This window comes from Taudactylus pleione, unplaced genomic scaffold, assembly GCF_031769625.1.
Source record: "Taudactylus pleione unplaced genomic scaffold, aTauple2 ptg001441l, whole genome shotgun sequence".
Lineage (NCBI taxonomy): Eukaryota > Metazoa > Chordata > Amphibia > Anura > Myobatrachidae > Taudactylus > Taudactylus pleione.
Genome location: NW_028285840.1, coordinates 265,255 through 285,641, shown reverse-complemented (window position 1 = coordinate 285,641; position 20,387 = coordinate 265,255). Strand labels below are relative to the sequence as shown.

The 20,387-nt window shown below is 45.5% G+C and overlaps 1 protein-coding gene across 1 annotated transcript in view; it reads right to left on the bottom strand.

Annotated features, from left to right (window-relative positions):
* Positions 1-249: 249 nt before the first annotated feature.
* EPHA8 (EPH receptor A8) overlaps positions 250-20,387 on the bottom strand; it is a 193,616-nt gene continuing 173,478 nt past the window's right edge. Inside the window, exons 3-15 of the mRNA XM_088463733.1 lie at positions 18,003-18,338; positions 17,210-17,334; positions 13,996-14,158; positions 11,695-11,791; positions 11,540-11,607; positions 10,518-10,643; positions 8,288-8,473; positions 7,728-7,789; positions 7,173-7,382; positions 6,175-6,324; positions 3,734-3,924; positions 932-1,087; positions 250-364 (exon numbers count right to left, since the gene is read on the bottom strand). Coding sequence (XP_088319859.1) covers positions 250-364; positions 932-1,087; positions 3,734-3,924; positions 6,175-6,324; positions 7,173-7,382; positions 7,728-7,789; positions 8,288-8,473; positions 10,518-10,643; positions 11,540-11,607; positions 11,695-11,791; positions 13,996-14,158; positions 17,210-17,334; positions 18,003-18,338 — 1,985 coding nt within the window. The remainder of the gene's footprint in view (positions 365-931; positions 1,088-3,733; positions 3,925-6,174; positions 6,325-7,172; positions 7,383-7,727; positions 7,790-8,287; positions 8,474-10,517; positions 10,644-11,539; positions 11,608-11,694; positions 11,792-13,995; positions 14,159-17,209; positions 17,335-18,002; positions 18,339-20,387) is intronic.

The following is a 20,387-nucleotide window of genomic DNA, read 5'->3' as shown; positions in this document are numbered from 1 at the left end:
TTCTGGATTTGTTACACTGTACTATTGCTATATTGAGAAAGCAGCACTAAGATAATTCTATGTAAACACAGCACACGGGGAACCCGGAAACAAGATGGCTGGAATGAGTTGTCCCATAAGATGCACTGATCCGTGTCTGATCTTCTTTTCACTACATGAGCAGCGAGTCCTCTCTCTGCCTCCAGGTACTGGGGAATTTAGGTTTCCCCCGCTCATGTGGCTCATTCAAAGTCAGTCGCATGGGTTTCATCACAAGTGCATTCTGGGTCCTAATGTGTTGATTAGCTGAGCCCTCATGATCTGGATGCTGGTTAAGATCTTCTTCTGGTGTCCTATTAATGATATCCCAAGTCTCCTGATGTCCCTGTCGAGATAGGGGGTCACAGGTAAGTGCCATATAATATCATCTACTGTAAATCCCATGTATATAGAGTTATTCTTCATAGAGAAACAGTGGACCTACCAGAACAATGAATGTCCCCTAACTTAAAATGATGAAGACTATGGAGTCATTTGGAGACCAGTTAAGCCATAATTTAGTATACGGGGACTGAAATCAGTGTTCTGCAATAAGCTGTGTCCTGTCGCCAACCCACAAGACAAAGCCATATTACAATGTTCATGTTACCGTTATCCTACTAGGAACTAGTTGCCTCATTCAGGCACAAGGTACCTTATGCCTCAGTGATATCAGTAACTCACAGTAAAAAGTTGATATTAGGTTATTCCCACAAAATGACTATCATCACAGTGCCTAAATGAAAGGTACATTTTCAGCCTCCAATTATTAAAGGGTCATTATAAGAATGACACAACCCTAAGTTACCAGCTAATTATAGCGACTGGCGGCGTGAATTCCATCATTATCTCATTTCCATGAATAATGCAACTAAGTATCAAGTATTACGCTGCACTTTATTAAGCCACTTACTCTATATTCATTCGCATCACCATTCCCAGTGTACAGTATCCACCCATCACAAAATTATCTTTGTACTGGCCCATTTTGATGGAATCCAGCCAGTCATCCACCGTGGCACAGCTGGCAAAGTCAAACAGTCCCCTGCCCAGTCGTGGGTGGGTGAATCTAGAAGCAAAGACAAAGGTAACTGGGGTGTGAGAACTGAGCAAATAGACCGGGACTCGCATGATGGAAGACGTGAACTGGTATAGAGGACAGGAACCTGTTTGGTGGAGGAAGCAATCTGGTGTGAAGGACAGAGAACTGAATGAAGGGAGAAGTGACCTGGGATAGAGGACAGAGAGCTGAATGAAGGGAGAAGTGACCTAGAATAGAGACCAGAAAACTGAATGAAGGGAGAAGTGACCTGGGATAGAGGACAGAGAACTGAATGAAGGGAGAAGTGACTTGGGATAGAGGACAGAGAATTTAATGATGGGAGAAGTGACCTGGGATAGAGGACAGAGAACTGAATGAAGGGAGAAGTGACTTGGGATAGAGGACAGAGAATTGAATGATGGGAGAAGTGACCTGGGACAGAGGACAGAGAACTGAATGAAGGGAGAAGTGACCTGGGACAGAGGACAGAGAGCTGAATGAAGGGAGAAGTGACCTGGGATAGAGGACAGAGAACTGAATGAAGGGAGAAGTGACCTGGGATAGAGGACAGAGAATTTAATGATGGGAGAAGTGACCTGGGATAGAGGACAGAGAACTGAATGAAGGGAGAAGTGACTTGGGATAGAGGACAGAGAATTGAATGATGGGAGAAGTGACCTGGGACAGAGGACAGAGAACTGAATGAAGGGAGAAGTGACCTGGGACAGAGGACAGAGAGCTGAATGAAGGGAGAAGTGACCTGGGATAGAGGACAGAGAACTGAATGAAGGGAGAAGTGACCTGGGATAGAGAACAGAGACCTCTATGATGGAAGAAGCAAGCTGGTACAGTATGGAGGAAAGAGACATTTCTGAAAGCAGAAGACACCTTATATGAAGAACAGAGACCTACTGTATATGGATGAAGAAGTCATCTGGTACAGAGATCAGAGACCTACATTTTATGGGAAAAGCATCCTGGTTTGGAGGACACTGATCTGTATTATGGAAGAAGTGTTCTGTTATGGAGGAAAAGAGATATATAGAGAGGAAGAAGTGTCCTGGTACGGAGGACAGTGACCTACAGTATATGGAGGAAGAAACAACCTGGTATGGGGAGCACAGACCTGTATGAAGGACAAAGTGTCCTGGTATGGAGTGCAGAGGCCTGTATGTAGGAAGAGGCTTTCTTGTATGGATGATACAAACCTGTATGAAGTAATAAGTGATCAGGTGTGGAGAACAGAGACATGTAGAGAGGAGGAAGCATCCTGTTATGGAGGTCAGAGACCTTTATGAAGGAACAAGTGAATGGGTATGGAGAACAGATACAGTACATACAGTATAGAGAGGAAGAAGCATCTTGGTATGAGGGATACAGACCTCTATGGAGGAAGATATCTGTCATTATATTAGTGCATGAGGAATATTAACCATAATGAGACGATCACATGTCTGTAATCACTTGCACAGAAGATGAATTGATTCTATTTTTGGTCACTGTTCTCATTCTGTTAATTACTGTCTAGTAAAACACTTAGTGGATGAAGTGTTTGTCTTGTCCTACATAGCACTGTTACATGAGTACTTGGAACGTAAACCCAGATGTGTATATATATATATATATATATATATATATATATATGTAAATATGGAGCATTAGTCTTGCACTGGGGACATATTTCTCTTGGGACAAAGGAACCGATCCCACAAACTATAAATTCCTAACACAAAAGTGTAGTTTCTGGAAGTGATACAGATTTCAGAACAAAGTAAGCCGGTGTGTAATCTTACAGGAGGTGCAGATATGGGGTCCCCGAAACATGTATTGGGGGCACATAAGGGAAAGATCAGACTGTCTGACCCTTGATGAGTCCATCTGCTTCACGCCCAGGGTCTTGGGGTTCAGCTGACCAGTGCTCCCTGTAATGTGTGAATGTGCTTAATCCATGCTGGGGTGTGATGTGGAGGAACGCTGTGCCATAAATATCAGAATTATAATTTAAAATGTGGATGGGAAGAACAATATTATGGAACCGTGGGCCTGATTCAGAGCCGGACGCTCTGAATCAGGGCGTTTTTTTTTTTTTGAATGTTGCGGCCTCTTGGACGCTCGCATAGCTGTGGGTTTACCACCCACAGCTTATGCGAGCGTCCATGATGATGGTCGCGATGGTCAAGACCATCGCGACCATCGGGCTTGCGACGAGACCCTTGCGGTAGGGTCTCGTTGCCGCAAGCCCAAGAGTGCTTTCGGCTCTATCAGAGCCAAAAGCACTCCCACTGACATCACTTGTGATGTCAGTGGGGCCGGCCCCAGACGGTAGGCGTTCCCATGGGAACGTCTCCGTCTGGACAGACACGCCCCCGGCCTGCCCACCAAAGGGGGCGTGCTGTCACTCAACATCGACAGCACGCCCCCTTTGTAGCGAGACCCGGAGTGACGGCTTCCCCGTCGCTATCCGGGTTTCGCACATGCGCACGACGGAACTGACTCCGTCGTGCGCATGCGCACTGGGCCACCATCGACCCGCTTGCCAGCGAAAAGCGCTCGCGAGCGGGTCTGAATCAGGCCCTGTGCTTACTTCTCATTACTTATTTATTTGCTCATTCCATAAAATGTGTCTCCTACACAGGGGTGAATAGTAAAGATTTGGGGGGGCGCAGTTGTTACCTGTTGACAGTGGCGCTCAGCTTGAGGTGCTCCGGGTTACGGATGAGTTTATCCAGAATGCTGACAATTAGGGAGAACCGAGGTCTTTCATTGCGGTCTCTCTGCCAACAGTCCAGCATCAGCTGGTGTAATGCCGTGGGACACCCCATGGGGGCAGGCAAACGGTACCCTTCTTCAACCGAATTTATCACCTAAAATATAAAACCCTTCTGTCACAGCTAGAAACAAAAAAAACCCCATAGTGTGTATGTATGTGTGTGTGTATATATATATATATATATATATACACACACATACATAATCACCACTGCCCTGAGCGTAACATGCATTGCCAGGCCTCCCTCAATGGTTAGCATTACTGCCTCACAGCACTGAGGTTGTGGGTTTGATTCCCACCGCGGCCCTAACTGTGCAGAGTTTGTATATTCTCCCTGTGCTTGGGTGGGTTTCCTCCGGGTGCTCCGGTTTTCTCCCACACTCCGAAAATATACTGGTAGGTTAATTGGCTCCTAACAAAATTAACCCTAGTGTGTCAGTAGGTACGTGTACAAGTGGTAGGGAAGATAGACCGGTATTCAATTAGTTTCGCACCCGTGGAAAAGTTTCGCCTGCCCGACTTTTCGCAGACATCGCGTGTTTTGGACGCGGAAACTTATCGTGCGCGTTCGCGCTATTCACCGTATTCAATTACGAACCACGTGAAAACGGCAAGCGGCGAATTCAGAACAGGCGGAAAGTGCGGTCAGAATTGGGGAAATCGGCCTGAACCCCCCCAAAGATGCAGTAACATTGGGGATCAATGTAGATGTGTACTAATAGCCCTAATAAATCTATTTGGGGTACTTAAGTTGTTTCAAGAGCTTCTTATTAGCGTCTTTACACAAGTGGCGAAGAACGGCAAAATAAGTTGTCCTGGCACATTTGGGGTACTTGAAAATGGGTGCAAGCATGTTTTTATGTCTCTAAAGTGAAGTTTTAAAAAAACATGAAAAACCACCCTCATACATGCATCTGTAATCCCCAAAACACGTGACCCATCCTTACAGCACCCTGAGAAGCCTATTTTGCTAGTTTTTATGCTCGTCCCCCCACTTTGTACTTTTTTCGCCCACAAAATGAAAGTACTTTTTTGGGGTGTTCTTATGTATTTTTCCCAGGGATTTTTTTGTCCCAGTTGTCCTTTGGGGGGCTGTCCCAAAAGGTCTGAGTGGTTTCCCCACGTTTACACCCCAAAATACAAAATTTGCACTACTTTTCTCCTGCTATTCTGAGGCCAATCTATTTTGCCTATTACATTGCAATGACTTTCCGCGTAGGCGAAAAGTGGCTGGAATTGAATTTGGAGTTAAGTTCCGACCATGCGAAAAGCCCAGTGGGCGATACTTTTCCGCAGATAACAGCTTTTCGCTTCTAATTGAATACGGCCCAGAGATTGTAATCTCCACTGGGGCAGGGATTGATGTGAATGGACAAATATTCTCTGTAAAGCGCTGCGGAATATGTGTGCGCTATATAAATAACTGGTATTAAATAAATAAATATCCTGTTCCATAGTAGCTTGTCCCACTGCAGTAATTGGATAGCCTCCTTAAGGCAATATTTAATAAGTAGGTATATATTTTAATTACAATTATGCCTAATGTCGCTATAAAGCACAACGTGGATTTATAACATGGGGCCCGATTCAGAGCCACTCGCCAATGCTGTGCGCTCGCAAGCGGCCCGATGGTTGCTCACTGCACATGCGTCGCGTACGGGGCTCGTAACAAGACGGGGCGGCTGTCGATGTTGATTGACAGCTCACCCCATTTCGTGGGCGGGTAGCCGGACAAACGCAGGCATTTCTTTAGGAACAAAAAAACTCCAAATTAACTGACTGTATGTAAATAAATAAATTTTTGCAATGAATATAGGTTTTTAGCATAATCTTGGCCATAATCTAAGGTTTTCGGCCTACCCACCGCATCCGGGTAACCTCTGTCGAGTAGGTCCCTAACATACTAGGATTCAAATCCAGAGCGCAGGGCACCCCCAAACTGGCCCAGCTAAGCCACCCCAGGGCACTTTAGGAACGCCTGGCGTTTGTAGGGAGGTCTAACTGACATCACTACTGATGTCAGTAGTGGACTTCCTGTTCTATTAGAGCAGGGAGCCCACTCAGCCTTGCGGCAGCCTAGACCCTACCGTAGGGTCCTGTCGCAAGGTCGATGGTCGTGATGGTCTCCTGGCCTCTCGCACAAGCTGTGGGTGGTCTTCCACAGCTTTGTGAGCAGCCAGAGAGAAAAAATAAAAACGCCCACAGACCCAACAAGCAGCCAGCGGCTGCGAGCGGGTCTGAATCAGGGCCATAATCCATAGATAATTGTTGCTGTGATGACCTGTGGTATATAGAACAATCACCGCAGGAACTAGAGCTGTTTGGAAGCTGCGGCAATACGTACGTCTCGGTTGGTCATGTTCCAGTACGGCCTCTCTCCATATGCCAGGACCTCCCACATGACGATGCCGTAACTCCACACATCGCTGGCGGAGGAGAATTTACGGTAGGTGATGGCTTCGGGCGCCGTCCAGCGGATGGGGATTTTGCCACCCTAACGATAAGAAGATTATCATGTGTATTTGATTTATTTATTGCTGGGACCACAACGTCACCAGAACGAAAATGATACATAAATAGTGTAAATGATTTGGGTATTATCAGAACAAGCTTAAGAAGTACGTAAGTAAGCGCCGTCCAGAGCCCAAAAAAAGCCACAACATATTTATGTAATTCTTATTACTAAAGCTGCATACACACACACAACGATTTTTTGAACGATTATCGTTAAATGATACGGTTTAACGATAATCGTTTGAAAAAATCGTTCACTTTCTGAGTCAAACGGCGAACGATTATTGTTCGTGTGCGTTCACGTTTGTAGTTCAGCCAGACTTGTCAACTGAACGATTTTCATTAAGGGAATATGCAAAAATCGTTCGTAGTTCAAAAAAATCGTTCATCACACTTTAAAAAAATCTGACAGATAATGTGACAGAAAATCGTTCATAAAATCGTTCATAAAATCGTTGGTAACAAAATCGTTGTGTGTATATGCAGCTTTAGTCATTTCTAATCGTTGTCCTCACTCTTCTGTCTAATGAAACTCATCCATTTGGATCTGTACCGGTGTAGAAATAATGCAGACACTGGACATGGTCACCGTGAATACTGGAAATGACTGTACAACCGTTTCCAAGGAAATTATTATTTTATGTTTTACAGACAACGCTGTAGTAGTAATGGCGATCTCTATACTGTAGGGTTATTCAGGAAATCCTGATATGGGGTAAGAGGCTAATACAGGGATAAATCAGCATATACTCCCAATCACGTAGATAACATACTGGGAGGTGACGTGGGTCTGCTATAATGACAGGTCCTTGTTTCAGGATAACTCACTGTAGTTGTGTACGCGGCATTAGGATCATCCTCCAGTATCCGCGACAGACCAAAGTCGGACACTTTACACATCAGGTTGCTGTTCACCAGGACGTTACGAGCCGCCAGATCCCGGTGAACGTAGCCCAGGTCAGAGAGGTATTTCATTCCGGAAGCGACTCCCCTCAACAAGCCGACCAGTTGGATTATGGTGAACTGACCGTCACGGCTCTGGAACAAAGACCCAAGGATTGTTTATTCACCTTCTCTCGCCGACCACCATAACAGAAGTACTGCAGCAATGATATTATGGTCAGACTTGGTCTGCCCTCCACCTAAGAATGCCCCCCATTCCCCCCCCCATTATCTCATCACCAATCCCATTGTATAGTCAATAATTAAGCCGCAGTGTAGCTCACACACATAAATATACTGTGTTAATAAAGTGTTATAATTGCCACTAGCCAGCCGAGGCACGGAGAGAGGTGGCGTCTCCTTGTATAATGAATAGATCCCTGTTGAACGTCTGCTCTGAATTATCAGGTCTTTCCCACAAATTTCATGGTGCACACGTACCCTGAGAAATGTGTCCAGAGAACCATTTTCCATATACTCGGTTACAATCATAGTCAATTTACCTGCAAAACACAAGAGGACACCATCTACAGACAATGCAGAATGCCCTGTTCAGGTGAATAAAGTTGCAGGTGACAGAACCTTTCACAGATGAAAGGACATAGAATTTTGACTTAGAACAGCCATTCTGCCAAATAAAGCCTCTTGAAACCTCAGAAACACACTGTAACCACCATTTGATAAACATCTGTTGGATAACTAACCTTTCCTGGACACTTCATTGCAGTATGCAGTTTGTTTCCATGTCTTTTTCCCTTATTGTTTTCTATATCTCCATATATAATAATCCACAGAACTATTCCAATATCATACTCCCATATTTTATTCCTATTTCATATGCCCTTATACTTATTACTGCCATCACACAGTATTTTCATAGCTTAGATAACACAATTAGCTCCGCTCTGTGATAGTGGATGTAACTCCATCGGAGAGCTGTGATTTCAGAAGACTATCACAGACAATTAGCCACAAATAGTTGGGTATAGCATGGTACATACCCCTGGTCACAACACCCTCCAGGTGAATGACGTTTGGGTGGTCGAATTGGGCCATAATGCTCGCTTCACTCAGAAAGTCTCTTCTTTGCTTCTCACTGTAACCAACTTTTAAAGTCTTGATGGCTACCGATATTTCACGTTTCCCTGGTAGTTTTAACCGGCCATAGCACACCTCTCCAAACTCCCCTGAAAATAAAGGCAGATAAAGTAACAGAAGATATTAGAGAGTGATTTGAACAGCAGGAAAAGAGGGAGCAGATACTAAACAGAGATAACAATAGCAGGCAGGAGAATTTACATAGGACATGACCACTAGGAAAGAAGAGAGCAGGTACGGAATGGGAAATCCCAGGTTAACATAGCAGGCAGGAAAGGTTACATAAGACATAACCACCAGGAAAGAAGGGAACGGGTACTGAATGGGATATCCCAGGTTAATAGTGAGCAGGAAAGGTTACATAAGACATGAACACCAGAAATGAAGGGAACGGGTACTGAACGGGAGATCAAAGGTAACAAAAGCAGGTAGGAGAAGTTACATGAGACACGACCACCAGAAAAGAAGGGAATGGGTACTGAACAGGAGATCCCAGGTAACAATAGCGAGCAGGAAAGGTACATTAGACATGACCACCAGGAATGAAGGGAACGGGTACTGAACGGAGATCAAAGGTAACAAAAGCAGGTAGGAGAAGTTACAGTACATGAGACATGACCACCAGGAAAGAAGGGAACGGGTACTGAACGAAATATCTCAGGTTACAATAACAAGCAGGAAAGGTTACATAAGACATGACCACCAGGAAAGAAGGGAGCAGGTACTGAATGGGAGATCTCAGGTAACAAGAGCGGGAAGGAAAGGTTACATAAGACATGACCACCAGGAAAGAAGGGAATGGGTACTGATCAGGAGATCCCAGGTAACAAGAGCGGGAAGGAAAGGTTACATAAGACATGACCACCAGGAAAGAAGGGAACGGGTACTTATCGGGAGATCCCAGGTAACAAGAGCAGGAAGGAAAGGTTACATAAGACATGGCCACCAGGAAAGAAGGGAACGGGTACAGATCTGGAGATTCCAGGTAACAATAGCGGGCAGGAAAGGTACATTAGACATGACCACCAGGAAAGAAGGGAACGGGTACTGAACGGGAGATCAAAGGTAACAATAGCAGATAGGAGAAGTTACCCAAGACATGACCACCAGGAGAGAAGGGAACAGGTACTGAATGGGAGATCCCAGGTAACAATAGCGGGCAAGAAAGGTTACATAAGACATGACCAGCAGAAAAGAAGGGAACTGGTACTCAACGGGAGATCCCAGGTAACAAGAGCAGACAGGAAAGGTTACATAAGACATGACCACCAGGAAAGAAGGGAACGAGTAATGAATGGGTAACCCCAGGTAACAATAGTGGGCAGGAAAGGTTACATAAGACATGACCACCAGGAAATAGGGGAGAATATACTGATCAGGAGATCCCAGGTAACAATAACTGTCAGATCTGTATGGAAATTGGACATATGTGCTTCTGTATTGCATGCAATAATATGCTGTGATGTGCATGCACCCTAAGTATACATTTGGCTTGCTACTAGTCATACCTATCAGTGTGCACTTGCACTAGCCCTAGTCTGGATGCAGGCATACAGTATTTCCGCTTAGACCCAACACTTACGTGCATATGTAAGTCGGCAATTCCAGCATCACTCCCTCACTCAACGCTGCCGACGTGAGAACGGCCCTTTACAGCTCAGTTCTGCCTTGTCCTAAGTGGAGATGTAACTGAGATGTGTGTGGCTGCACTGTGAGGACCTGCGCACACATACAAGATGCGCTCTGCAAACCAGCTCAGCTCTACACCAGGAGTACCTGAGCCCACAAGATGTGCTCCGCAGACCAGCTCAGTTCTGCACTACAAGTCCCTGCAGATGCAAGATATGCTCCGCAAATCAAGCTGAGCTCTGCACTACGGGTCCCTGCATACACCAGATATGCTCTGCAAACCAGCTCGGCTCTGCACTATTAGTCCCTGTGTAAGCATGATACGCTCCGCAAACCAGCTCGGCTCTGCACTAGCCCCAATATCTCTATAAAAGAAAAAAAACAAGGATGAAGCTTGAGGTGTGAGGTTCTCAGATGTTTTCCCCAGCGCCGACCTACGATCCCTCGGTGGCCAAGTATTTATTTATTCTTTGCTTTTCATCACCAGAGAGAGAGGCTACATACCTGAGCCAATGATCTTTTCAATCTTAATTCTGGATGCATCTATCTCCCGAGCAAACTCGTGCACAGCCTGGCAGGGGTCCTCGTATGTGTGGGGGTCAACGTAGAGCTTCGTCTCGGGAAAGGTGACTGTTTGATGGAGACAAAAGAAGAGAGACCATTGTTTAACATGTAATCCACAGTATGTGATATGCTCCTTTCTACCAAATGCTGGGTCACTCTGCAGGGCCACGTCTGGTGGGAAGTGACTGAGCCAATACATTTAGCAGCAGCATTTACTTCTCCAATTCATGAGGTCAGAGGATCCGGTATCTCTCAATATAGGGCCTGGATTTGATGCAGCCACTATATCGTCTTAGTATTGTCTTCGACTTTACGCTATTGCCGCTACAAGGCCTCTCCCTGGTATACATCCGTGCGTATGAACATGCAAGGACTAAGTCGCCCATTTGCAGCGTCCATAGCGGCTGCTTTACCGTCTAGTGCATAAAACATCGGTCGCATCATCGAAAACTTGCACCTGCCCTGCAGGTTCTCCATCTGAGTATGACCTCTTACGTAAGCGATCTGTACGCAAACACTTTCAGTGACACGCCCACGAGGTGGACAATTTTGCGTGCATTGCTAGGCACCTCCCAGCCACTGCCTAGTCATGTCCCCATACATTGCCTTAACAGTTCTTTGTGCCTGCTCATGAATTGGTTTTACATAATTTGGGGCATATAATCGCGGTGCACGCCCATTGCAAATTGTTCGTTTTTTTTTTACGCATGCGCAGTTACAAAAAACCCCCAAAAAACTCTGTGACCGTCGGAACTGTGTGCCTCCCGGGATCAGACCCATAGTGTTAGAGTTCCCGTAACACATTACATAATTGTGTCTATTAGATTGCTGCAAATTAAATTGTTTGTGTTGTTCTAGAGATTTACATTTCCTGTTTTGCATGAGTGGTTTGGATAATAGGTTTTGGTGTCAGCGACATCTAGTAATAATTGGTTTATCTTATGGCACGGATTTGAACTCACTTTGCCCGTTCTGATAATGCATTTTCTCCTCGTCTGAGTCCTGGAAAGCTTTGCTGTATCCGCAGTGCCTGCAGGACAGACGGACAAGCTGTGCGCATGAGACATTTCTCGGGCCAGACAGAACACGAGGGCTGGGAGGCGGATTGTGGACTCACCTCTTCTTACAGATCAGCACAGTCAGAAGAACGATGAGACCCATGATTAGTGTCAGGCAGATCCACACGATGGTCATAGTGTCGTATCTTAGGGCCACTGAGACGCAAACACAAAACAACACTTTCTAAATAGAATGCAACTCATCACATATCAGCAACTATAAGATATTACATTATTATACATTAATACTGTATAGGAATAATATATATGACTAATAAATGCATAACTATACCACTCATATATAATATATGGCCATTAAAACCTAAAAATATATGTATGACAAAAGTTTTTTGCCCAGTAGCGAAGGTTTCCCCATTTTGAAAAATAATTGTAATTTATTTATATAGCATTGTCATACATGGAGGGTGATGGGGATATTACATTTACTGAACCTAGACAGTTATGAAGTTCTTTGACTGATGCACCCTAGTGTTACAGACTACTGTAGGGTCATGGACTCAGGGCCTGATTCAGAGCAGGTCGCTCTGAATCAGGGCCGGTCTTTTTTTTATTTTTAGAACGGCCTCCTGGCCGCTCGCATAGCTGTGGGTGACCACCCACAGCTATAGCGAGCGGCCAGGATGATGGTCGCGATGGTCAAGACCATCGCGACCATGGGGCTTGCGACGAGACCCTTATGGTAGGGTTTCATTGCCGCAAGCCCCAGAGAGATGTCGGCGCTAACAGAGCCGGAATCTCTCCACTGACATCACTTCTCATGGGAACGCCTCCGTTTGGGCAGCCACCCCCCTGGCCCGCCCACCAAAGGGGGCGTGCTGTCACTCAACATCAACAGCACGCCCCCTTTGGTGCGAGACCCGGAGCGATGGATTGCCCGTCGCTATCCGGGTCTCGCGCATGTGCACAACGCAGCCGGTTCCGTCATGCGCATGCGCTCTGGGCCACCATCAACCCAGTTGCGAGCGCTCAGCGCTTGTGACCGGGTCAGAATCAGGCCCTCAGTACAGGAGATATGAGGGTCACTGACTTATATGTCCTAGTGTCAGTAGCGGAACTCCTGAAGGCAGTGGAAATATTGGACCATAAGGTTTTTATGTTTAAGAAAGTCGCATTAAATAAAAAAATTATTTATTTCATCAACCGCCAGAAGTGCCTGAATATTTGCGTGTGGCACGTGTGACGTTACTGGAAGTCAGAGGTGCTGGGACACGAAGAAGAGCAGTCACAGCCAGAAGACCTAGGAGAAGTGTCTGCAAGCTGGAGCCGAAGGTATGTGGGGGCAGGAACTGGAGATCCACTTTGGGGCTGCTTGGAGAGACAGAAGGGGGCTGGCTAGAGAAACAGAAGGGTGCTGGCTAGAGAGACAGAAGGGGGCTGGCTAGAGAGACACTGCAGGGCTGACTAGTGAGACAGAAGAGGGCTGGCTGAAAGGACACTGCAGACTGGCTCGAGAGACAGAAGGGGGCTGGCTGGACAGACTGAAGGTGGTTGGCTGGAGAGACACTGGGGAAAGGGGCTGGGAGACAGAATATGGATGGCTGGAGAGACACTGGGGTAGCTTGAAAGACAAAAAGGGCGCTGGCTAGAGAGACACTGGTGGGCTGTAGAGAAAGAAGAGGGGCTGACTGAAACGGGAGATTCACCGGGGGCTGGAGAGATACTTGGTCACTGGAGAAAGCCAGAGCCACCGGTAGGGGGGGGGATCACCACAGTCTATGTTTGTCTATGGGCACCTGGCATGAACCTACTCAATAGAGGGGGTAGGAGAGTCACTGACTGATATACCCTAGTGTCCCAGAATCTTGTTATTTAGAGTTATTTAGAGTTAATTACATGAAGTTATGAGGATTAGATATTACTAAAAGACTAATGTAGTAAGAATACAATTTCATGATTTCCTTTATTCAATAAAGATTCCTTTGCATCCTGTAATTTGTAATATTCATACTTTGGGCGGTATCCAATTAGCCCTGAGCATTGCTTGGGCGCTAATGGATCCCCTGGGGCCATCCAATTAGCCCCGAAGTCCAGCCCAACACCGTCACTTATCAGTGATTATTTTTCGTGATGTGTCCCAAAAAGTTATCTCTGAAAAGTGCCGCTTTTGTCAGCACAATTGGCAAAAACACGTTTGTAAACTTATCACGGATCCTATGTGTTTTCAGGCAAACTATCCTATTTGTTCCCCCGAAAAAATAGGATTGGGTGAAAAAAAAATCATTGAAAAACAAGGATTATTGGTGAAAAATCCCAATTTTTTGCCCCCGAAAAAATATTGGTGCTAATTGGCTACCGCCCCTTATGTCCTTCTAAGGTGAATTTTGAGGTTTCCTACTTACATGCCTTACTGGTTTCCACCTCTACAGTTTGGCTAAACCTCCCAGAGCCAGCCGAAGTGCGGGCCCTGACCTGGAAGACATAGCGGGTGGAGGGTTTGAGGCCGGTCACTACCGCTCGGGTCTCTTTGGCCTTCAGAGTAGAATAACTCTGCATCTCCTTGTCCTAGAGGCCAAAAACAACATTGAATGTGATGGTCAAAGAGGAGGCGCACGATACAGAGTGGAGGTATTGTACAACTATAACTATGCTGAGACACAACCAAGCAGCCGACTCTCTACAGACTGACACATCTGACCTGAGCCCCATCTTGTCCAATCAAGTGTGCATAAAGGTGGATTCAGAAAGTTAGAGGAACGTTCCGTGATTTGTACACCCATCCTCTTCATACAATCACTTACTTCCAGTAGGATAGGGGTCAATACTGCACGGTATATGCTGAGGCTAAAGTACCACCTAAGTTATGACTAACTGCTCAGCGTCCTCTACCTAACCCCACCCCATGATTACCATCTCCATTGTCCATTACCAGTCACACAACTTCCCAAATCATTAAATACAAATAGAAGTCACTGCTCTCCTCATGGTAGGTTCTCTGCTACTCTACGTAACTATTGGCAGATGCTTACAAGTTGGTAGGTGCACAGCGGCTGTAAACAAGGAGGTTACTCCACGTTGATTCCAAACCAGAGTAGGTTTTATTGAAGATAACAGGATACAGGTGATATAAGATAAACAGCAGTCAATATGATAAGCTAATATCTCTTGGGCTAAGTACTGTACAGCGGTACAGAGGCTCCATTACACACAGTGACAAGCTTGGGCGCATGCAGACCATTTTATAGAGCAAACAAGTAAACATGTTTTGCACCCACAGTCTAATTACCTTGACCTTTAAGTCTGACGAGTAATATTTACTGAGACATGGAAGGTGTATTCAGACAGATTAGTCATGCAACATAAAATACAATTAAGAGACGTGATGTTATTGAGTCTGCCGAGTCTTGCACAATAACAGTTAAAGAGACAGGTTGTAGCGTTTAACCCTATAACTACATGTCAACAGTTAAACATACTCCAGCATTGATATAACCTAAAATGTCATTGAAGGAAGCACTCCAAGGATAGACCTTTGTATAGGGCATGCAGGCTGAACATGGGGTGGTGTGAGGTGATGCCGCTGCCTACAAATTAATTTCTTGGTCCCTTAGTTTAGTACAGTGTGATTATATATAATTGAACGAAGCAGCTCTGAGCGGCGGTTTTCCTTGCAATTTGGCTGCTTGAGTCATTATCTCAAAAGTTTCCGTGAGATGTTTAAGTGCTAAATGACAAATAAAGGGGTCTACTTACTTTGCCTAGGATAAAAATAAAGCGGACGGATATAAAGGCCCTCATTCAGAGCCACTCGCTAGCGGCAGTACGCTCGTTCCGAGCGATGTTCGCACATCTGCGCATGCGTACGGTTTTTAGTACGCATGCGCGAACCAGTCAGTGCGGCCGAAAATCGTTTGTACGCAATATAGCGAATGCCTGCTATTTTGAGTGACAGGAGGAGGCGTATGTGGGTGGTAACAGGGGAAGGTGCTTGAAAACGGGGAGTGGAGATCCGATCGCAGGCGTGCTTAAAGGTCAAAACGGGGGTTTTATGGGTGTGCATAATTAATACAGCAGCGTCATTGACCACGTCACTTGGTTTTTTTTAACTCAGAACTGCTCGCAAAATAGCGGTTGAAAAAACCAACCACAAGAATAGCGAGCAGTTCATACGCTGTACGATGTACTCGATTAATCTAATAAATAGCGGACATGACGTAGGATGCAAGCGGCCAGGGGGCGTTTTTAACAAATAAACGAGCGTATGTTTTGCTCGCTCGTTCAGACTTAGAGGTGTGAACAGAATGCAATGTGCGAACGGATCATTTGAATAGCCACCCCTTGTTTTTGAACGAACGACCGCAAATAGCGAACGGCTCTGAATGAGGGCCAAAGTGCCAACCAACCAGCTCGTAACTATAATTTTTCAAACACAGGGCCGTATTCAATTAGGAGCGAAAAGCCGTTTTCGCGTGGTTTTTTTTGGTGAAAATTTCTCCTGTTTTATTTTTCTCCATATTGAATTCCAGTCCGTTTTCGCCTATGCGAAAAGTCAATGCACTGACATAGGCGATGTTTTCGCTCTACAGAATCAGGCAGAAAAAAAGTGTAAATCTATATTTTGGGGTGCAGATGTTGGGAAACCACTCAGACCCCTTGGTACACCCACCCAAAGGACAAATCACCCCAAAAAAAGTAAAAAAAAATTCCCAGGAACACCCCAAAAAAACGCATTAGACATTTGGGGCAAAAATAAAAAAAAGTGGGGGAACAACTTCAAAAACTAGCGAAATAAGCTTCTGGGGGTGCTCTAAGAAGGGGCCAAGTGTTTTTGGGATTGCAGGTGCTTGTATGACGGAGGAATTTTACTTTTTCTAAAACTTCACTTTAGAGACATTAAAATATGCTATAACCATTTTCATGCACCCCAAATTTGATGGGACAACGTATATGCTCCAATGAACACTGCTTCATGCCAATCTTCACCACCTTTACCAAGACGCTAATAGCAAGCAATTACCACCACTTACTGTAAGTACCCCGACTAGTTCAATTAGGGCCAATACTAAACTACCATAATGATTTCAGAAGTCAGCCCATCTTTTTCTGGGGTACAGAGTGATTCCCCCAATTCATCCTGCACTTTTCGCCTGTTTCACATTTGCCGTATCCCGTTTTCGCCTGCTTGCTAATTGAATACGGAGTAATTCGTGAGCGCTCACAAAAATGTCCCCCTCCAAAACAGGCGAAGGCGGTGAAATGTCCGGCAGGCTGAACTTTTTCGCCGAGGTGCAACTAATTGAATACAGCCCACAGCCTGTGACATGGCAGTTAGGAACTGATTGGCTAGTACTTTATCTCCGTTCATTTTACCTCCATCCAAGGCTTAGTAAATAGACCCTTCAGTCATCTCTCCTCATCTTTAGATCTAACAAGGTGGACGCTGCTACAGTCATTCCCACTTTGCTCTTAATTTTGCTGCCTGCGGTGAAGCATACAGTACGGAACCTTGGGACAGTCCGGAGAGAGTCCTGTCCTTCCCAGTACCCTGAGGATGATTGTAATAAAATGACCACTTTGCTGCCGGTATAAGATTAGATATTGGATGGTCATTGTCACCTTTTCAAAGTATTTGATCTCATACTCCAGGATGATGCCGTTGGGCTGGTCGGGTTCCTGCCATATTAAGGTGATGCTGTTCTCGGCGGTCTTCTCCTTGCGAATGACCACCACCTGGGAGGGGGCTGACAGACCATGGAGAAGCTGTTAGCAGTGGGAGAGACGATAGATCCTGTATACTTATTACACTTCACGTTTAGAAGGAAATCCCTGTTTTTAGCCTTTTCTGCTATACAGTGTGTTCTATCCTGTGTATCTGATGCTCAGAGACTAATATAATGCTATAAAAGACCCTGGGAGAGGGAACCCATCCTAGCAAGTCTCTGGACATTCCTAATTTGAAGCCTTGAGTTACAGTAACTTCCCATTTTTCCTGAGACATAATATGCGCTAGAACATAGCATTGACATTTCTCTTGTAGGATAATTTCCAGCTTCTGAGGGAACAGACTGTGTAAACTATAACTACTCAAACCGTATCCTATAAAAGTGATGTTGATAAATAAATTAGTGGAACCACACCCACTCTTTACTCATTAACATATACAACTGTTTATATAATGTTATACTACTCCTCTCTTGCCCCAATGTGTCTGAGTTGCCCCCTTACCACCATGGCCATGATTAAGACACATGATGCAACACTTCTACTTCCAATCCGTAACCCCCAAACGCCTCTGGGTATATCACTGTGTGTACGGGGGCCGGCAATGGCTATTATAGCGGTTTTGGTCATATGACAGGACACCATAGCCACAGTAAGTATAACACACAGGAATTGCATAGGATCCTACCTGCCTGGTTCGTGGTTATATTCACTGTGGAGAACATCCGTTGCTCCAAGCTAAAGTCGGACACCCCGTTGACGGCCTCCACCCAGAAGGTATAGTTCATGTGGGCCTGGAGATTTGCCACTGTAAGGGAGGTCTTTGCTAGGCTCATCTGCTGGGGGGTATAACGAACCCCTCCCCCACAGGGCTCACACTGGCCCGCATCCCAAGCACAGCGCCGGCAAATGACATTGTATGTGACATCTCTGCGCCCACCTGTGTCACGCGGTGGGTTCCACTCCAAGGTTACAGTGGTGCCGTTAACGCTAGAGATGAGATTGACTGGAGCAGACGGTGGACCTGAGAGTAAAGAAATGGCAAGACTGATTAGTAATACTAGAGACACGGAGCATTAAAGGGCCCTTTAGCTGCGCACTACTGTATGTACTAACAATATAGAAACAATCTGATTATACCATCCCTGCACCAGTTACACCATCAGCATTCAGATGTGTACATAGTATTAAAGCTATGGTATTGTCAGTTACCATACTGTACCTCCCAATATTGGCTTGCCAAAAAGCAGTGGTGAAGATAACATGGATACTAGCACAAGGCTGGTCCCCCCTCACTCCGTTTTCCTGATAACACCCGTAATTTGCCACATAGATGAGCAGAGATATGCCTCCTACAAACCAGGAGACATCCCCACATACTGTAAATTGGGTGAGTTGGGTAGTATGGATTATTAATCACATATCTCGGTGACACAGACCCAGTCTCTGTAGGCTGCATATCCAGTGCTTAGTGTATAATTCTTACAAAGATATTTTAGAATTATTGGAGTTATATGGCAGTTACATAGGAGGTGCCACCTACTTCAGAAGCAAGATCAAAGCTATCCACCCAAACACCTCTCACCACACACGTCTCACTCTTCCCATCTATTCTTCCTTCTCTCCCATTACTGAGAATGAGGTCTTCCCACTCCCCTCTTCGCCTACCCCATAACCTGCCCTCTCTACCTATTCCCTCCCCATAAATCCTTACGTGCGCCTATTGTAACGCACCTTTCATCCGGTCCTTCTGCACTGCCATGTTCAATTTCATCTTCATCTCTCCTGTCTTTTCCACTCTCTCCAGCTGCTGGCCCGTATCTCTACTCATTCCTGCTTCCAAACATCTTGCTATTCCCTTGGTATGTCATCTATATGTCATCTATATGTAGGGACCTCAAGGCTCAGTTTTTGGCCCTTTACTTTTCTCTATTCTCAACTTCCAGCTATCTTATCCTCACCTTCACAGTCCTACCAACACCACCCCTTCACAGTCCTACCAACACCACCCCTGACCTCTCTCCCTCTGCGATCTGTGTCTGAGCAACCCCTTTCTCCTCCTCTCCCACCCTTCTCCAAGACTTCTCTGCTGCTGCTCCCAATTTATGGAGCTTCCTACACTCTGTAGCAACTGCAGTGCCCAGCACTCTGTAACCAGATGCAAAATAAGGCTCATCATGTGGGTTACAGACCACCAGGGCGCCTCTATATTTTGAAGGGCGATTGTGGGGGGTGTACCTGAGAAGTTCTGGGTGACATAATCAGTCTGTAGGAAGCCTTACAGCAAAAGCTGATTGGCTCTTACCAGTCATGTGAAATGATACTGCCCTGTTTGTACTTCGGTCACTGAGAGCTAATATGTCCACTGACTCCTTATCACCTCTAAATACTGCATAAGAACCCAAGGCAAGAAATTCCAACAGTTACAGAACACGCCTTGTGCTATGATGCCAGTATGTGTCCCGTGTCCATGGAATGGGTCAGAAAACTGAGCACCCATCTCTAACAGCGTTTGGTGGGTACTGTACTCTATAATGTTTATAAATGGCCTGAATTACAAATAATTATCAGTTGGTGCACTACAATTCCCATCATGACATGTTTACTGGAAATAAGGAACTTTTTATAAACCAAGAGCATAGGATTAGCTAGCAAAAGTTTACATTCAATGTACACACAAATAGCAAATACTGCATATTGTATAGTTGGTCAATACTGAAAAAAAATGGGCATATTGAGGGACAAATCTCCTAGACACGGGTCCAGGAATTAGAGACCAGTGGTGACTATCAAAGAAGTTTCTAATAATTTCATGTTAACAATTTAAAGCAGAGGTGAGGAACCTTTTTTCTGCCCAGGGCCATTTTGATATGCAGTATATAATATTATTTGCGGGCCTGGTGTAGGCCATGCCCCCTCCGTGTAATCTCACATAGGAGCGGGGCCACAATCGCTGGTGATTACAGCAATGCATGGAGCATCCTGAGGATGCTCCGGGGAGCTGAAAGGGCAGAGGTGTGACCATCTGAAGCATCCTAAGGATGCTCCAGGCGGCACTGCTGCAAAGATTCTG